This window comes from Pristiophorus japonicus, chromosome 9 (assembly GCF_044704955.1).
Source record: "Pristiophorus japonicus isolate sPriJap1 chromosome 9, sPriJap1.hap1, whole genome shotgun sequence".
Classification (NCBI taxonomy): domain Eukaryota; kingdom Metazoa; phylum Chordata; class Chondrichthyes; family Pristiophoridae; genus Pristiophorus; species Pristiophorus japonicus.
The window spans coordinates 45321770-45340313 of NC_091985.1; the positions used below are offsets into that span (position 1 = coordinate 45321770).

Sequence of the window (18544 nt, forward strand, 5' to 3'; positions counted from 1 at the left end):
CAATTTATTTGATGTTTCAATTTCACCCATTATGGAAGCAATTAGGAGTTTGTCACACAACACTAAACAGTATTAATAATGCATGATTCTTATCAAAGTTGTACTGAACAGACAATTTTTAAATGGGTGTGTCCACTACTTACTGTATTTGTATTGTAAATGTGTTGTCTGCCATCTATACTTGTACATGTTAAAAAATAAAGTTGAAGTCTATCTTAGCACAATGTCTACAATCATTTTAAGAGAAAGACTTGTACATTAAAATAGTTCTACATCATCAAATGTTTACATTTCTTAAAGTTCCTTTAGTAAAATACTGCAACATTTTTCATTTTAATAAGTAGAAAGCAATAGAATAGCAACAGCAAGTGCCACAAAAGATCAAAATAACTATAGCAGTATCCAAAAATAGCACAAACTCTATTAAGCTGAAGAATGTATTTAAATACCATAGTGCTGTTGCGACAATTTATTCAGAGCTAACATTTTGAAGAGACCTTTTAGTCGCCATACAGGGTAAATATTTCTCCTGGCTTCAGTTGCTTCTGAGGCAATAATCTAGGGGAAAAATCTGTCCCTCGTATTCCTACCCTATCAAGAAATCAGTAGAGATGATAAACTGTTCTAAAGATTTTTTTCCCTCCTTCCCATAGGGATGCCTTGACTCAAGGCTTAATAGCAATCTATAATATATATTTATAACTGTCTTGCCCTGTGAATTGGCTTAGCTGAAAGCTGACAATTCGGAGGCATCTGCATTCAAAGCATCAAAGCTGGGTCTTGAATCCTACAGTTTCTGAATAAGCTGAAGCTACTAGGACATCATAAATCTAATCTACCCATAGAAAAATTTTGCACCTAATGCATCAATCGCATATGTTACTCGTGCAAAGTCTTTGCCACATTTGCACCGGATTAGCTCACATATATTCATAAAATAGCAACAAATCACAACTGAACAGATATCACTTGTTCGCTGGTAGTTTTATTATCTTAAAAATATAATATTTACAAAACCTGATTTCTTCTGACCTGCAATTGGATTTATAAGCTGCTGCCAACCCATAAACCTCCCTCACCGATAGCAATTAGCTTCTAATTGTTCGCAGGATGTGGCTATTTACAGTAAAAAATACTTTGTTGCTTTAATCCAGTAAATCAGGTTAAAGACAGCTCTACCTTACGCAGCAGAATTATGTATTTTGTGTTACATGGTATGACACTTCTGCTTTTTTATTTCACCTATGGGTGTAAAACGGGCACAACAGTGACAAATTTAGCACTGGGAAGGCCCGCACATGATCTGCACATGCACCTGAGCAGTGCTACATTTGGCAGGGCCTTTTTTAAAAGAAAAAAGCAAAGAAAGACTTGCATTTAAATAGCGCCGTTCATGACCACCGGATGTCCCAAAGTGCTTTACAACCAGGGAATTACTTTTAGATGGCAATGGCGACCGCCTTCCTACAACTTCCTACAAGTGGCAGAAATAGACTTACTTGCATTGGTCCAAGGAATTGTGCCTATGTGAGCTAAGATTAAGCAGGGACGGTGTGACATTGTGCTGCATGTTACAAGGTCACCTTCAACCGACCTGTACCATAGGGTTGGCACTATCATGCTCTTTCCAGTGAGGCATAATCATTGTCTGCACCATCAGCCGATATGACATCCACAAATGCATGGAACAAATGAGTTCCATCTGTGAGCATAGCCAGCTATTTTATCTCTCTTCCTGCTGAGCAGCAACAGAAGTGTTTCACAGTTGATCAGACTGCTGCATTTTCCAAAGTACATTGCAACATTTCAAATGTACTTCATTGGTTGTCAAGCGCTTGAATAGCGCTATATAAATGCAAGTCTTTCTTTCTTTACAGGAATCTTTGATAACAACCTGCAGGATCCACTTCTCCTCTGGAACCATCACTTGCTCCTCCCCACCCGTTTCCCCCCCCACATAATCACTCCTCCCTCCTCACTAATGTGTAGCTGTACTGCTGCTTGCAAAGGTTGGTGAGAAAGACATCTGGTTTTGTGAGGTGCTTCATTGTCCTCGTCGACTGGCAGTCTGTTGTTCCAGGCCTGCATGTACAGAAAATTGGCTAATATTGCAATGTTATCTCCAAGGCACATCTTTCAACACGGCTCACATCACAAAATACCAACTTTGTATGGTAGTCAGGGTATGCCTGTATGGGAATCAGTGAGAAAGCGCCAAGATACAAGAACTGGATAGTACTAACTAATAGCTTGGGGCGGATAGTGTCTTCATTCTCTCATCCCCTCAATGCTCTCATAAGCAAAGATGCCAAGGGTGCTCTTTTCCAAGATAGTTAAAGGGTTGTCATTTCTGAGCCCTTCTGTTCAGGTCTGTTTGTCTTAAGTGTGATTCTATTGTACAAGCAGAACATTAATCAGGACATGTTGTAAGTTGAAGGAACAAATACAAATTGACAGATGTGCCAAATCTGTAGTCCATCATGCATGTCATGAAGGGACCATATAGCATGCAGCAAGATTGTGTTATAGTGCTTTTATATGTGAAACTATTCAAGGATTTCACTTATAAGTTTCACTTGCAATATGTGCTCTGTGGGTACCCATGATCAGCAATAAAAGAGCAATGATGCTGTGTACAGCCTTGGCATGGGTGGTTTGCATATATAGGCTGCTGAATAAACTCACCATGGCAGCTTGTTCCACGTTCCAAGATCTCGCGAGTAGTGCATTCAGGATTGAGTGTGAATACCTCCTCCTACTTTGCGTCCTCTGGGGATGAAGACCTGGAGTGGCAAACAGAGCAATCCTTCTTGTGCGCACCTCGTGCAATAGTGCCTCAATTCTGCCAGCAGGGGTTAAATGATGCACTACTCCATCGCTAGCCCAGAGGCTCTATTTCCAGCTTCCACATTTGTATGCCAGCCGTTGAATTATTGGCAGCCTCTTTCTTTGCCAAGGAGCTTTTAGAAAAGCTTAAATATACATTAAAAAGAATTCCAGCTTTTGAGTAACACAATTTTCCCCCATATGCAACAACGTGCCTTTAAGTAACTATATTCCTTTAAAGTTTCTCATCATCCCTTGTCCGCAGCCCTTAAAAAACTGCTGACATCAATTTCCTGCCATCTCTCTGGCTAGCTCCAAGCACCAGGTCCAAAAAGGGCTGAACTCTCACCAACTTTAAAGAAATACTACTTGACCCTGGAATTGTGGCCATGACTGCATTCATCTAAAGAGGCAGATATTTTTCCTGCCATTCCCCTCTCCTGTGGGTCTGCTCATAGTCCTAAAATTTGCCCTGCTGTCTCATGTATCACTTCAAAGCCCATTTGAGATTGATTGTCCCAGTAATCACCCATGTCATCAGGATTATCTGGTGCTAGATCCACAGTATTTACCATTTTGTTGCAATGCTTCCTACAGTAAATATAACTTTCTTAAACCACCAGGAGTGTTAATCATTTATACCTGCAGCTGCATCACTGAGGAAAGGAAACAGTCTCTTTAATATTAAACTTAAGAGAAGCTTTGTCTGTAAGTGCAGTTAACCCCTTCATTGTACTGTATAACTAAAGATTTTTGATCCTGATACACAGAGTTCGTCAGTTAATATTAACATTTACTCAGCATTTGGATTTCTTCCCAATAAATTACAATGAAGGGAATGTTGGATTATGGGAAGTGTTGAGATTGGGAGTGTAGGCATAAGAGGCATATTTCTTACCTAGTGCCACAACAAGTCAATTACTGCATCAGCAAGTATTGGGACTTAAAACAAAGGCATATACAGGTTTAATTTGCATATAATTAAACCAAATTAATATTTTTACATTTACATACTACTATTATATCCCCTTCTGACGAATACTGATTATTAAAAATAAAAGGATGACATACAAATGGTATATTGAGTAGATTTATACCTCTCTATATTACCGGTTCTACTTCTGGCTGCAGTATAAACACAAATGGTGCTAACACTAAAGGTTGAGGTGGCAAATAATCATCATGGCCATTTGTCAGGCCAAGTGACTAAAGTGAATCTGTTCCCCTTTGTACATGTGTGAAGCAGTTTCACTACCACACGTCTTTCCAAGGTTTCCCTAACCAGTGCTACCAAAATGAAAGAAAAAGACAAAATAAAATTCAACAAAATTGCACAAACACAAACTTAGTTTCCTAGGGTTCAATTTTCACCAAAGCATTTTTTTGGCGTACTTGAAGAGTTACAGCCGATTTTTTGTGGCCCAAGTACACCAAAAAAAAGTGTTGTAAGTTTCCCCGTTGGATCTCTTCATTTTGGCGTGGCCTAACCCAAGAGGGGTGGCGCCTTGATCTGCGCCAAAAAGATCTGGCTGCCATGGTAACCAGGGACACAATGCAAGCTGAGGCTACAAAGTGAAGCATACAGCCACCTCCCAACACATTAAAAGAATTGAAAAACACATAGCACCACCTTACCTCCAACCTCGCCCGAAGGCTGTCCAGTCCGGTCTGGTCCGATTCTCTCTCTCACTGAGAATGGAATCGGACAGCCTTCCTGTGTGTGTGAACCGGGGACCGAGAATGGGACCGGACAGCCTTCGGGCGGGGTTGGAGGTAAGTTGCTCCTATGTGTTTTTCAATTCTTTCAGTGTGTCCAGGCATCTGCTGTGCCACTTTCCTTACCTGCGCCGATTTCCTTAACTCTAGAGAAGGTTTTTCAGGACAGGCCACATACGCTGACCTAATCAGAACTGGAGTAACTCTCAGCTGACCAAACTTGCCTAAATGGCCGGAAGTGGCGTGGGTGCCTGGTTACGCCCCCTTTGGTTGAAAAAAAAACTGACAAAAAATTCGTAACTAACTGAGTTACGCTTGTGCAAATTGATTGGGGAAACTGGGGATTTTTAAGTTAGGCCAGAAAAAGCAGCCTGCTCCAAAATAAAACGCGCAAATACTGGGGAAAATTGAGCCCCTAAAAACTAATTTCAACCTGCCAGCCAGAAAAAATAGCCAACAGCTATGGTATTTACACTTCTGTCATAGCATTGCTACACATGAAGGTGAAAATGATCTCTTCAGGGAATCTTAGTGCTGACTTGCTTACCTTATAAAACTGCCATTAGGGCTGTTGCTAATGGCAGATAAAGTAAATGCGTCACTAATGAGTCAGTTTTACTACTCCCGCTCATCACCCAATATAGCTGGGGTAATGACTTTAGCTCTTTGGCATTTACAGGAAGCAATACTTCTAATTTAGATCAAGTTACAATACTTTTTATTATTGTTGAAAGGCCATCAACCTGAAACATTAACTGTTTCTCACTCCACCGATGCTGCCTGACCTGCTGAGTGTTTCCAGCATTTTCTGCTTTTATTACAATACTTTTTATGCTGTTTGCTTAATAGGAATAAATAGACAAAAAAACTATTTTACTTATCACAAGTAAATTCCCATTAAGAAGCATCCTCTGTACTATGAAATATAACACCACAATGAAACCCAACACACTTTAACATCTATATTCAAAAATAACAACCTTTCTCTCTGAAAAAATTTGAAATATTTACATATTATATATTAAAAACTTCAAAGTGCATCACGTTTCATTTGCTCCGCACTGAGCTTGAACCACTTTTCCTTACAATAACTTTTATAATGGTGTATTTTTGGGGGGGTTCTGTGAAAATAAATGTGCTTAGATTAGCACTGTGTATAACTGCATTGTTTTGAAAGGACACCATTGCTGTAAGTCAGCGTTTAGTAAGGAGGCAGTGTGTCGGCTGTGTGTGCACATCCACCAGATGATTGAAAGAGTTTGGGGAACAAAAATACCTTGTCAGACTTAACTAGGAAGTGACATTTTGTTTGTGCTTTCAGATACTTTCATGCACAGTACACAGTACATATTCTATGGCACTTTCATATAATGAAGCATCATATGCTAAAAGTTACTAATTTGTAATGCAATTGCTTTTCTATATATAAATCTGATACTGATGTCTCTTAACAATCAGGTAAAAGCAAGAGCAGTACCTTCATCAAAAGTGCAACAGGCTGCGCGGATTACGTGTACACTTGTGAATAATTACTAATGTCACATTCACGCATATAGACAGCATTGTAAAATTTTCCCCTATTTTCTATTCTAACCTTTTTCATTTTCCTTCGAGATGTATAGGCCTGGAGTTTCCTCTGTGGGTAACCCGGAAGTTGCATCCAAAATTGCGCCTGAAGCAGTGGCCATTTTGCTGATGTAAAATGATGCCCAAGTATCCAACTCATTAGAAAACGCCCAAACTTAAAACAGGGTAAATGGTCTTAAATCAGCAGATGTTAGCATAAGCAATCGGGGCTCAAGGAAACACCCAACCCACACCAATATATTTCTTCTTTGAGTCTTAAAATTTAAGTTTCAACTCAGTTAACCATCATTCATGGACATCAGGCGCAGCATGTTTAAGAATCTGCAATTCAGGAAGCCATGTGCCATGAAACAGTGCATATTCACCAGACTAATACCAGGGCTTAAAGAGTTAAATTATGAGGGCTAGTTGCATAAACGTGGCTTGTATTGTCTTAAATTTAGAAGGTTGAGGAGTGATCTAATTGAGGTCTTTACAAAGTTAAAAGGATTCAATAGAGTAAATACAGAGAAACTATTTAATCAGGTGGGGGAATCTAAAACAAGAGGGTATAACAGGATGGTATGTTGCCTCCCTGATGCCAGGGTTAAGGATGTCATTGAGTGGCTGCAGAACATTCTGATAAGGGAGGGTGAACAGCCAGAGGTTGTGGTCTATGTTGGTACCAATGGCTAAGATAGAAAGAGGGAAGGGGTCCTGAAGGCAGACTTTAGGGAGTTAGGAAAGATATTAAAAAGCAGGACCTCAAAGGTAGTAATCTCCCGGTGTCGCGCACGAGTGAGTATAGAAATAGGTGGATACAGCAGATGAATGCATCGCTTACACGTGGATGTACAAGGCACAATTTCAAAATTTGCAGATGACACCAAACTTGGAAGTATAGTGAACAGTGAGGAGGAGAGTGATAGACTTCAGGAAGACATAGACAGGCTGGTGAAATGGGCGAGCACGTGGCAGATGAAGTTTAATGCAGAAAAGTGTGAAGTGATGCATTTTGGTAGAAAGAATGAGGACAGGGCATATAAACAAAAGGGTACAGTCCTAAAGGGGGGTGCACGAACAGAGCGACATGGGGGTATGTGTGCATAAATCGTTGAAGGTGGCAGGGCAGGTTGAGAAAGCAGTTAAAAAGGCTTACGGGATCCTGGGCTTCATAAATAGAGGTATAGAGTACAAAAGTGTGGAAATTATGATGAGCCTGGTTTGGCCCCAACTGGAGTACTGTGTCCAATTCTGGGCATCACACTTTAGGAAGAATGTGAAGGCCTTAGAGAAGGTGCAGTAAAGGTTTACGAGAATTATTCTAGAAATGAAGAACTTCAGTTACGTTGATAGACTGAAGAAGCTAGGGTTATTCTCCTTGGAGCAGAGAAGATTGACAGGAGATTTGATAGAAGTGTTCAAAATCATGAGGGGTCTGGACAGGGTAGATGGAGAGAAACTGTTCCCGTGGCAGAAGGGTCAAGAACCAGAGGACACAGATTTAAGGTGATTGACAAAATAACCAAAGTCTGTCAGGTACTGCCTGAAAGAGTGGTGGAGGCAGACTCAATTTTATCTTTCAAAAGGGACTGGGATAAGTATCTGGAGGAACACAAATTGCAGGGCTGCAGGGAAAGGGCAGGGGAGTGGAACTAGCTGAGAGTCGGCACAGGCTCGACAGGTCGAATGGCCTTCTTCTGTGCTGAAACCATTCTTACAATCAGGACTAGGATATTTAGCAGTGAGATCAGGAAGCACATGTTCACACAAAGGGTAGTGGAAATCAGGAACTCACTCCCCAAAATGGTGGGTCACTTGAACTTTTCAACTCTGGGATCGATAGATTTTTGTTATTTAAGGGTACCAAGGATATGGAACAAAGTCAGGTAAATGTAGTTAAGTTACAGATCAGCTATGATCTAATAGAATGGCAGAACAGACACAAAGGGCATAATGGCCAATTTTGTTTCTGGTGTCAAAACCCATTACTACAATTACATAGAATTTACAACACAGAAACAGGCCCATTCGGCCCAACTGGTCTATGTTGGTGTTTATGCTCCACACCCTCCTCCCACCCTACTTCATTTAACCCTATTAACATACCCTTCTATTCCTTTCTCCCTCATGTGCTTATCTAGCTTCCCCTTAAATGCATCTATGCTAGTCACCTCAACTAGTCCAACTGTCAGCGAGTTCCACATTCTAACCACTCTCTGAGTAAAGACATTTCTCCTGAATTTCGCATTGAATTTATTAGTGACTATCATATTATGACCCCTAGTTTTGAACTCCCCAAAGATGGAAATATCTTCTCTACACCTATCCTATAATACTTTTCCATAATTTTAAAGACCTCTATTACGTCACCCCTCAGCCCCAATGTGTTCAGTCTTTCCTGGTAGTTGTAACCGTTCAGTTCTGGTATATTTGTAAATCACTTCTTACAGAACGGTCACCTTCAAGGAAATATGAGTGAGATTTATGATCAAAATGAGTGAGACGGATTGAAAACCCATTTCAACTTATGAAATTGTATATATTTTTAGGAGTAAGATGTGTGAAATAGGTAACATTTTTAGAACAAAATGAGCGAGCCTCATCTCAAATGGTAAGAGATGACAGCCTTGTTTATGTGGCACTGATTTATGTGGCTAAAATGAAGTGCAGCTTTCCTGGCACCTCAATACATGCATTAAAAGAGAAGATACAGAGCAGGTCTCAGTGAAGATAAATGTTTAAAAAACGCTCAAAAAATTGCAATTAAAAGACCAAAAAAATTACTTTGTTTCCTGCTGCGCCTAAAAATCTGGTTTGATGGAAAAACGGAAAAGATCAAGGAGACTTGGGCGCATTGTAGTTACGTGTATAATTCAAGCCCAAAATCACACAATCTTTTAAGTCATGTAGTTTCAGGTGTACCTGGGTGCAAATGTGGAGGAAACTCCAGGCTTAAGTGCTTATGTTAAATTCAGTATGCCTACATTCTCCCGAAACGTGCCACAAACAAATCCTTTACCCATAAATATCATCCACTAGTTTGGTGCCATTAATCCCTCGGTACGTGACACGGCTTGGTCGCACCAGAACCCCGTAATTTGGTTTACAAGTAAAATAACGTTTCTTTCCCACAGAGCCGTCATTTTTTCCTTTTGGTGAGCGTAATTCTAGTCCAAGCCATGCTCCAGGAGCAAAATCAGTAAGTCCAATGTATTTAATGGTTGCCATCTCACTGGAGCTGCACAGTAGAACCTGTGACCCTTCCTGTAACTTCACGTTTCTCTCAATGGTACTTGTGTTGCTCCAGCTTCGTCTCATGATTGCATTTTTTGGCCTGGAAACAAGAAATAGTGTTGAGAGAAATAAATCCCTTGCATTCTGAAGAAAGATCCAGACCCAAAACATTAGCCTGCCTTTCATTTTTAGCTGCTGATTGACCCGCTGTACATTTCTAGCATTTTCAGTTTTTATCTTATTTTAAGCATTTGTGTTTTTTTTTTATTTCTACAAAATCATACTATTACTTTATATCATAGATGTTCTAAGGTCTGAAGATTGAGGGAAGCTCCTGCCTCTGATGATACTGGATCTATTTGGTTAAAGATCAATCAAATCTACTGGAAAATAAAAAAGCACTTTCAAAGCTGTTTCTAATGTGTGGATGTTAATTGCTCAATACTGCACAGTGATTGCACTCAATGTAATTATACTATTCAATTAAAAAACTTAATCCCAGCAGGCATTGTAAGAACTGTGATATAAATTTAGTGACTTAACTGGAAGGAATTAATTAAAAAGGTTTTTTCTTAATATTGGCCGTATAATCCCAGTCTCGCGGGTGTGTACGGAATGCATACGGACCCAGGAAGGCCTCACAAAAGCCGGTTTTCCGATCTGCCAAGATATCACTTGACAGATCTTCCCTATTCCCGCAGCAAGAAATTTGTGCGGGTGAGATTGCCCTTGAAACTTTTACGCCTGGTTTAAATTTAATTTTATCATTAATTTTTATATTAAAAATCTTGTCCATTCAAGTAAGTTTAGTTTTACCCCTCTTAAAACATATTAAAAAAAATATTTTTTAATTTGAAAATTTCTAAAACATTTAATTTAATTTCAATTAATTTTAAATATGTGAGGTATTTATTTCTTATGTTGTGTTTGGGTGTTTTAGGGTTTTTTCCCATTGATAGTAATGGGAACTCGGAGAAATGGAGCTCCCATTACAATCAATGAGCATACTGCACCGTGATTGGTTGTCCAGCGTGGACTTGCATACCTTGAAGACAGGGGCGTGCTGAGATGCACGTGAAAAGAAGGCCTCCGACCGGAATCCAAGGCGCCACCAGGTACATTCTGGAACCATCAGGTACATTCTGGGACCACCAGGTACATTCGTAGCAAGATTTCGGGTCGGAGGCGCTCGTCCGAAGAAAGCCTCCGACCGGAATTTCAGGACCATTCTTTCCCTTTTTTCTCTAATAGTTTCCCCGTGCCTAGTTGACAGGATGGGCTGGAGATTCGCTTCTGGATCACTATAAATGCTGCAATATGCCCAATAACCAGCGGGGCGACTCTCCCTCTTCATGGAAAAATGCTTGGACTCTACCTGGCCCCTCTTTTAGGGGCATGATTAGGATCAAGAAATCAGTGTGGGGAGACTTGTGAGCTCGAACCTGTATTTTACTACTGCAGAGCATAAACGGTATTGTCAAACAGAACATTTATTTACAAAATCTGATTAACATTAACATTCCTATCTTCAAAACTTTTCAGCACAAAACAGTATTTTTTGGTTAATTGAACTAGGTTCTAGTTCGAAAATAAGGTCTGCATATATAAAATCCATTTCTCAACTGTCATTCTTTCCACCAGCGTAAACTTATAACAGGTAAAACAGCTTCAGTAAAATATATGATTAAATACACCCTATAAATAGCTTCATGTTGCTTCATATCCTCTTTAGTTTCACAGGCATACCAAAAAAGTAAAATGTCAGGGCATTCAGGCACTATTAACTGCTGTACTTTTTAATTATACGTATTAAAGTATCTCGAACACTGTTAAAATAGTGCAGGCTGAGATGACAATTTAATAGCTGATTTGTAGAGCTATTGCTGACGGCAGTTCTAAACTTTACTAGAAGTGCTGTAAAGTAAATGATGCGGGGTGGGGAGGCACTCTGATAGCCTAGTCCACATTTATATGTTTCATAAACAACCCCAATTAGGTTATGAAAAAAAATATTCATTACTTTTGCTAACAGCTGACATGCTAACAACTGTGGACGATGCCGTTCCACATGTACGGTCTAGTCACCAGCTTTGATTCATATTACTAGGCTTGCTGTTTTGTAAAGTAGTGCTGAGTAATGAGATCAATATTTTGTTCATGAGTGACAATACAAATAAAACCACTATTTGCTCCACCATCAAAAATGTGATGGCATTTCTACAACACAGCCTTGAATGATGATAAAAAAAACAACAAAACAAATCACACCCAGCTGGAGGTATTGCACCATCTAAAGCTCCTGTTTTTCTCCAACATTGCAATTCTACAGTTTCATTATCATTAGGCTTCTTCAAAGAAATAAAATGCATACAAAATACTCCATGCTACCGATAGCATCCCTCCCTTATCAAAAACCACCATTATATATTTTTCATAAAAATATTAGAGTCAGTGTAAGCCTCATTACAGTCACTGTATGGAGCCCAGATTGCCAAATATTTGTCCATCATCAAACATTCATCACTTACAATATTTTCTGAAACTTCAATATTCTATCCCATCATTCAAACAACAACTTGCACTTATATAGCACCTTTAATGTAATTAAACGCCTCAAGGCAATTCACAGGAGTGTTATCAGACAAAATATGAAACCGAGCCACGTAAGGAGATATTGGGACAGGTAATCAAAAGCTTGGTCAATAAAGTGGGTTTTAAGGACAATCTTAAAAGAGGGGAGAGAGGTAGAGAGATGCAAAGGTTTAGGGAATGCCTCAAGGTTACATCCTTGACTCCTACTATTCCTTATCTACATTCCACCCGTCGGCAACATTATTCATAGATATGGATTCAGCTTCCATGTATTTGCTGAGTATCCCCCCACTGTTTCTCCACCACTGACTGTGCTGTATAGAATCATAGAATGTTACAGCACAGAAGGAGGCCATTCGGTTCATCGTACCATCCGTTTGTCTGATATCAAGTCATGAATAAGTACTTTCTCCAACAACAAGACCAAAATAATGCTGCTTGTCATCCACCAAGCAGCCCTTTTTCCATTTCCCTCAATGGCTATTCATACAGCCTGAACTTAACAGTGCACAACCTTGGTTTCCTGTTTGACCCTAAGCTGAGCTTCAAACCCCATATCCTATCCATCACCAGGATCGCCTCTATAACATCACCTGCCTCTGCCCGTACATTACCTCCGTCCACACTGAAGCTTCATCCACATCATCATTACCCCTAGGCCAGCTCTCCTCACTAGCTTTCCATACTTCACCCGAAATATACTCCAAATAGTGGAAAAGTAGTAACAATATTGCATTTATATAGTGCCTTTAATGTAGTAAAATGTCCCAAGGTGCTTCACAGTAGCGTTATCAAAAATGTTTTTACACCGAGCCACATAGGAGATATTAGGTCCCAAAGAGGTAAGTTTTAAGGAGCGTCTTAAAGGAAAGAGAGGGAGAGGTTTAGGGAAGGAATTCCATAAAGTATCAGCAGTTGAATGGTGTTACAATTAAAAGTAGGGACTCGCAAGAGGCCAGAATTGGAGGAGCGCAGAGATCTTGGAGGATTGTAGAGCTGGAGGAATTTATCGAGATAGGGAGGGGCGAGGCCATGGAGATATTTGAAAACAAGGATGAGAATTGTAAAATCGAGGTGTTGCTTAACCGTGAGCCAATGTAGGTCAGCGGGCACAGGGATGATGAGTGAATGGGACTAGGTGCATGTTAGCAGCCGAGTTTTGGTTTATGGTGGGTGGAAGATGGGAGGGCGACCAGGAATAGTCAAGTCTAAAAACATAGAAACATAGAAAATAGGTGCAGGAGTAGGCCATTCGGCCATTCAATCCTGTACCAACCTTCAATAAGATCATGGCTGATCATTAACCTCAGTACCCCTTTCCTGCTTTCTCTCCATACCCCTTGATCCCTTTAGCCATAAGGGCCATATCTAACTCCCTCTTGAATATATCCAATGAACTGGCATCAACAACTCTCTGCGGTAGGGAATTCCACAGGTTAACAACTGAAGATGTTTCTCCTCATCTCGGTCCTAAATGGCTTACCCCTTATCCTTAGAATATGTCCCCTGGTTCTGGACTTCCCCAACATCGGGAACATTCTTCCTGCATCTAACCTGTCCAGTCTCGTCAGAATTTTATATGTTTCGATGAGATCCCCTCTCATCCTTCTAAACTCCAGTGAATACAGGCTCAGTCGATCCAGTCTCTCCTCATATGTCAGTCCTGCCATCCCGGGAATCAGTCTGGTGAACCTTCGCTGCACTCCCTCAATAGCAAGAATGTCCTTCCTCAGATTAGGAGACCAAAACTAAACATAATATTCCAGGTGAGGCCTCACTAAGGTCCTGTACAACTGCAGTAAGACCTCCATGCTCCTATATTCAAATCCCCTAGCTATGAAGGCCAACATACCATTTGCCGTCTTCACCGCCTGCTGTACCTGCATGCCAACTTTCAATGACTGATGAACCATGACACCCAGGTCTCGCTGCACCTCTCCTTTTCCTAATCTGCCGCCATTCAGATAATATTCTGCCTTTGTGTTTTTTCCACCAAAGTGGATAACCTCACATTTATCCACATTATACTGCATCTGCCATGCATTTGCTCACTCACCTAACCTGTCCAAGTCACCCTGCAGCCTCTTAGCGTCCTCCTCACAGCTCACACTGCAACCCAGCTTAGTGTCATCTGCAAACTTGGAGATATTACACTCAATTCCTTCATCTAAATCATTAATGTATATTGTAAATAGCTGGGGTCCCAGCACTGAGCCCTGAGGTAACAAAGACATGGATGAGGGTCTCAGCAGCATATGAGCTGAGGTTGGGGCAGAGGCGGGCAATGTTTCAGAGGTGGAAGTAGGCAGTCTTGATGATGGCGCAAATATGTGGTCAGAAACTCATTTCGGGTTCATACACGACACCAAGGTTACAAACAGTCTGGTTTAGACTCAGACAGTTGGCAGGGAGAGGGATGGAGGCGGTGGCTAGGGAACGGAGTTTGTGGTGGGGACCGAAGACAATGGCTTCAGTCTTCCCAATACTTATTTGGAGGAAATTACTGCTCATCCAGTGCTGAATGTCAGACAAGTAACCTGACAATTTAGAGGCAGTGGAGGAGTCGAGAGAGGTGGTGGTGAGGTAGAGCTGGGTGTGGTCAGCGTACATGTGGAAACTAATGTGTTTTTGGATGATATCGCCAAGGAGCAGCATGTATATAAGAAATAGAAAGGAGCCAAGGATAGATCCTGCAGGGACACCAGAGATAACGGTGCGGGAGCAGAAAGAGAAGTCATTGCAGTTGATTCTCTGGCTACGACTGGATAGATAAGAATGGAACCAGGCGAGTGCAGTCCCACCCAGCTGGGCGTCGGAGGAGGATGGTGTGATGAACCTTGTCAAAGGCTGCAGACAGTCAAGAGGACGAGGACAGACAGTTTACTACGATCACAGTCACATAGAATGTCATTTGCAACTTTGATAAGAACTGTTTCAGTAATGTGACAGGGGCAAAAACCTGATTGGAGGGATTGAAACATGGGCCGGAGTTTTTGCCATGGAGTTGGGTCAGGTGCGTGCGAGCCGCGTAATGTGTTGGGGAGGCGATGTTCTGCTCAGCGCGGTCTTCAGGGCAACTTTCACTTAATGGCCCCACATGAAGCAATCATGCGTGTTTCCCAGCCCAATTAAATGTAGCGGGTCTGATGACATCATCGATGACCATTTCCAGCACGGATATTTAAAGCAGCCTTGCACACAACTCAGCTGAAGGTTGCTAGAGAAGGGTGAAAGGTGAAATATAAAGGACTGAGTACTATTCTGATGCATCCCTGCATACTCTGGTGGAGGCAGAGAGAGCACGCATGGAGGTCCTGTTCCTTGTAGCTAGGTGCAAGAGACCTCCCAAAGACACCAAAAGGGCCTGGCTGTAGATAGCAGAGGAGGTCAGCAGCAGGAATGTGGTAAGGAGGACGTGGATCCAGTACAGGAAATGATTCAATGATCTCATGAGGTCAGAAAAGGTAAGTGCAAAGCCACACTCACCCTCATCCTGATGTGTCTGTCACCACAGCCCCATTACTCTCACTTCCCAAGCCTACTCCTGCACATCATTCCTCACACCAACCTACCTTGCACGTCCATCCATCCCTCTCTGTCTATGTACACACTCACATCCCCATCTGACTAACTACCCCTGACATTCACCATCATTCTAATGCAATCATACAAAGTAACACCACAGGAGGAGGCCATTTGGCAATGTCACCCCACTCCCTCATAGTCACCCTCTACAGATTTAGCCCATCCATTCCTTACACTCATTCTACCACTCTCACTTCTTTCCCTCCTTGCAGGAGAAGAGCTCAGAACACATGGGAGGTACAGAGAACCAACTGAAACCAGCAGAGGAAGGGGCCCTGGAGATATCGGGTGTTGCAGAGCTGCTGGCCGTGGTTGGAGAGAGCAGGACATCCCAGCAACCAAATTACATCTCTTACAGCCACATGGTATACAACAATCACAATATGGTAACTGATGTCAGCAGCCAGTGAAATGCCATCACGTGCATAATGATAATGTTACCCATTCTGATTATAACACATCTCTTTACTCTCCTACAGGTCCATCAAGTGCCTCCTGCCCCAACCACTGTCCAACCGGAGAACGAATATGACTCCTCAGAGGACCATCCAGCCTCTGAGGGTGCACCGTCAGCAGACCCGAGCGTACCCAGCACCAGCGCAGATACGCACAGCTCAATGGGTCCTGGAGAGCAGATAGTGTTGACAGGGACTGCAATGGAGACGCCTCGCCGGAGGATGCAGGACACTCCAAGCTCCGCTGAACTACATGCAGACGCTGAGCCTCTGAGGCCACCGAGAAAGAGGGTGATCTTGGAGGGGCAGCAGAAATGCAGGAGGCTCTGGCAGCTTTTGTAGCTGTCATGTCTGCAAATGTTCAGAGAATGGAGAAGTCCATCTCTAACATGAGCATCACCATACTGCAGGTGATGGCGACGATGTGCTGCTCCATGGAGTGATGGCCACCTGCATGGAGCAGCTGATGCGTCACTCATGAACACATGCTAGTTGTGGACAACAGATGGCAGACGCTCATAGACCTCCTCTCTAGGAGGGTGTTCATCGCCCCACTGCTGTGCAGCAAGGTGCTCTCCAGCAGGGAAGTGTGGGTGACCAATGAGAGGGATGATGGTGAGAGGGGCCATGGAAGTGGGGGCTTCTTCTCAAAGCACTCACACTTCTCCCCCAGTTCCTCCCCTCAGTCAGAGCCCCAGATGCTTCCTCGGATACCAATGGCCGAGTCTGCCCTTGAACAGTCGCAGGAGGAGCAGACTTTGGTGGTGCTCTCACAGGCTCCAAAACCCAGATGATGTCCGCCAAAAGTGTCTAACCAGTCACAGCAGAAAAGTAAGCAGCCTGCCTCTATCACTGCTGAAGGCACAAGGGTTGCACCTCGTAGAAGCACTTGGAAATGGAAAAAGACACAATCATAGATGCACAAAGGTATGCACAAGGGTGTAGGAACAAATGTTAGTGTTAAGTTTCAGTTCTTTTGATGTCACAGATAAATGTATTTCTTTACACCAATTTCAGGTCTTGTCCATTTTTACCTGCTACCTGGGTTTTGTCACTTGGAGTGTATTGTGTTCCTAACACAGATGAGGCTGCACATAGGGAGGTTAAAGTAACAGTGACCTCAGTCTTTATTAAGACACTCCAGAGTGGTTTATATACAGTGCTCCCAAGGGATGCTGGGATCCCTTGGGACTTCAGGGGATGAGCTCCCTGGTGGCGGAACATGGGAGTGCATGCTTTACAGATACACAACATCACTCCCCCGCCAAAGTCAAAGTGAAAACTATTTACAAGGTGAGGCGGTCGGGAGCCTTTCTTTCCCTGGTGGACCGCCTCGGTACAAATGTTTGTTCTGCTGTGTTGGCTGTGCCCTCGCTGGGCTGGTGTGTTGTTGACCCTGCAGGGCTGCTGGGTGAGCCTGGCCTTGCTGGGTTGTTGGACGTGATGGGTTCAATTTCCTGGTCCTGCGTGGTGTCGTTAATCCTTTGGGTGTGTGTTGTGGGCTCAAAAAAGGTGGTGTCTGCAGTGGGTTGTTCAGGGCAGTCTGTGAACCGCAGCCTCATTTGGTCCAGGTGCTTTCTGCAAATGTGTCCATTGTCTAGTTTGACTGCAAACACCCTACTCCCTTCTTTAGCTATCACCGTGCCCGCGATCGACTTGGGACCATGTCCATCGTTTAGCACATACACAGGGTCATTCAGATCAATTTCCCGTGACACAGTGGCGCGACCATCGTTTACATTTTATTGCTGCCGCCTGCTCTCTACCTGATCATGCAGGTTGGGGTGAACCAGCAAGAGTCTGGTTTTAAGTGTCCTTTTCATGAGTAGCTCAGCTGGGGACACACCTGTGAGCGAGTGGGGTCTCGTGCGGTAGCTGAGCAGTACTCGGGACAGACGGGTTTGGAGTGAGCCTTCTATGACTCGTTTAAGGCTCTGTTTGATTGTTTGTACTGCCCGCTCTGCCTGCCCATTGGAGGCTGGTTTAAATGGGGCCGAGGTGACATATTTGATCCCATTGCGGATCATGAATTCTTTGAAGTCGGCACTGGTGAAACATGGCCTGCTGTCACTAACCAGTATGTGGGTGGCAAACATGGCCCTCAGGCTTTCAATGGTGGTGGTGGCGGTACTTCCCGACATTATTTCACATTCAATCCATTTTGAAAAAGCATCCACCACCACCAGGAACATTTTTACCGAGAAACGGGCCCGCATAGTCGACATGGATCCTCGACCATGGTCTGGAGGGCCAGGACCACAAACTTAGTAGTGCCTCTCTGGGCGCGTTGCTCAACTGAGCACACACGCGGCATTGCCGTACACAGGACTCTAAGTCAGAGTCGATAGCGGGCCACCACACGTGGGATCTGTCTATCGCTTTCATCATTACTATACCCGGGTGTGTGCAGTGGAGATCTGAGATGAACGTCTCCCTGCCCTTTTTGGGTAGCACTACACAGTTACCCCACAACAGGCAGTCTGCCTGAGTGGACAGCTCATCTTTTTGCCGCTGGAATGGCTTGATTAGTTCTTGCATTTCAACGGGGATGCTGGCCCAGCTCCCAT

At 42.8% G+C, this 18544-nt stretch overlaps 1 protein-coding gene across 4 annotated transcripts in view; it reads right to left on the reverse strand.

Moving 5' to 3' along the window:
• Positions 1-1966: 1966 nt before the first annotated feature.
• The window catches only part of LOC139273030 (CAP-Gly domain-containing linker protein 4-like), a 372964-nt gene continuing 356386 nt past the window's right edge, over positions 1967-18544 (reverse strand). For all 4 annotated transcript variants that reach the window (XM_070889311.1, XM_070889307.1, XM_070889309.1 and 1 more), the window contains one exon: positions 1967-9445. In XM_070889311.1, coding sequence (XP_070745412.1) covers positions 9127-9445 — 319 coding nt within the window. In that variant the 3' untranslated portion in view covers positions 1967-9126. The remainder of the gene's footprint in view (positions 9446-18544) is intronic.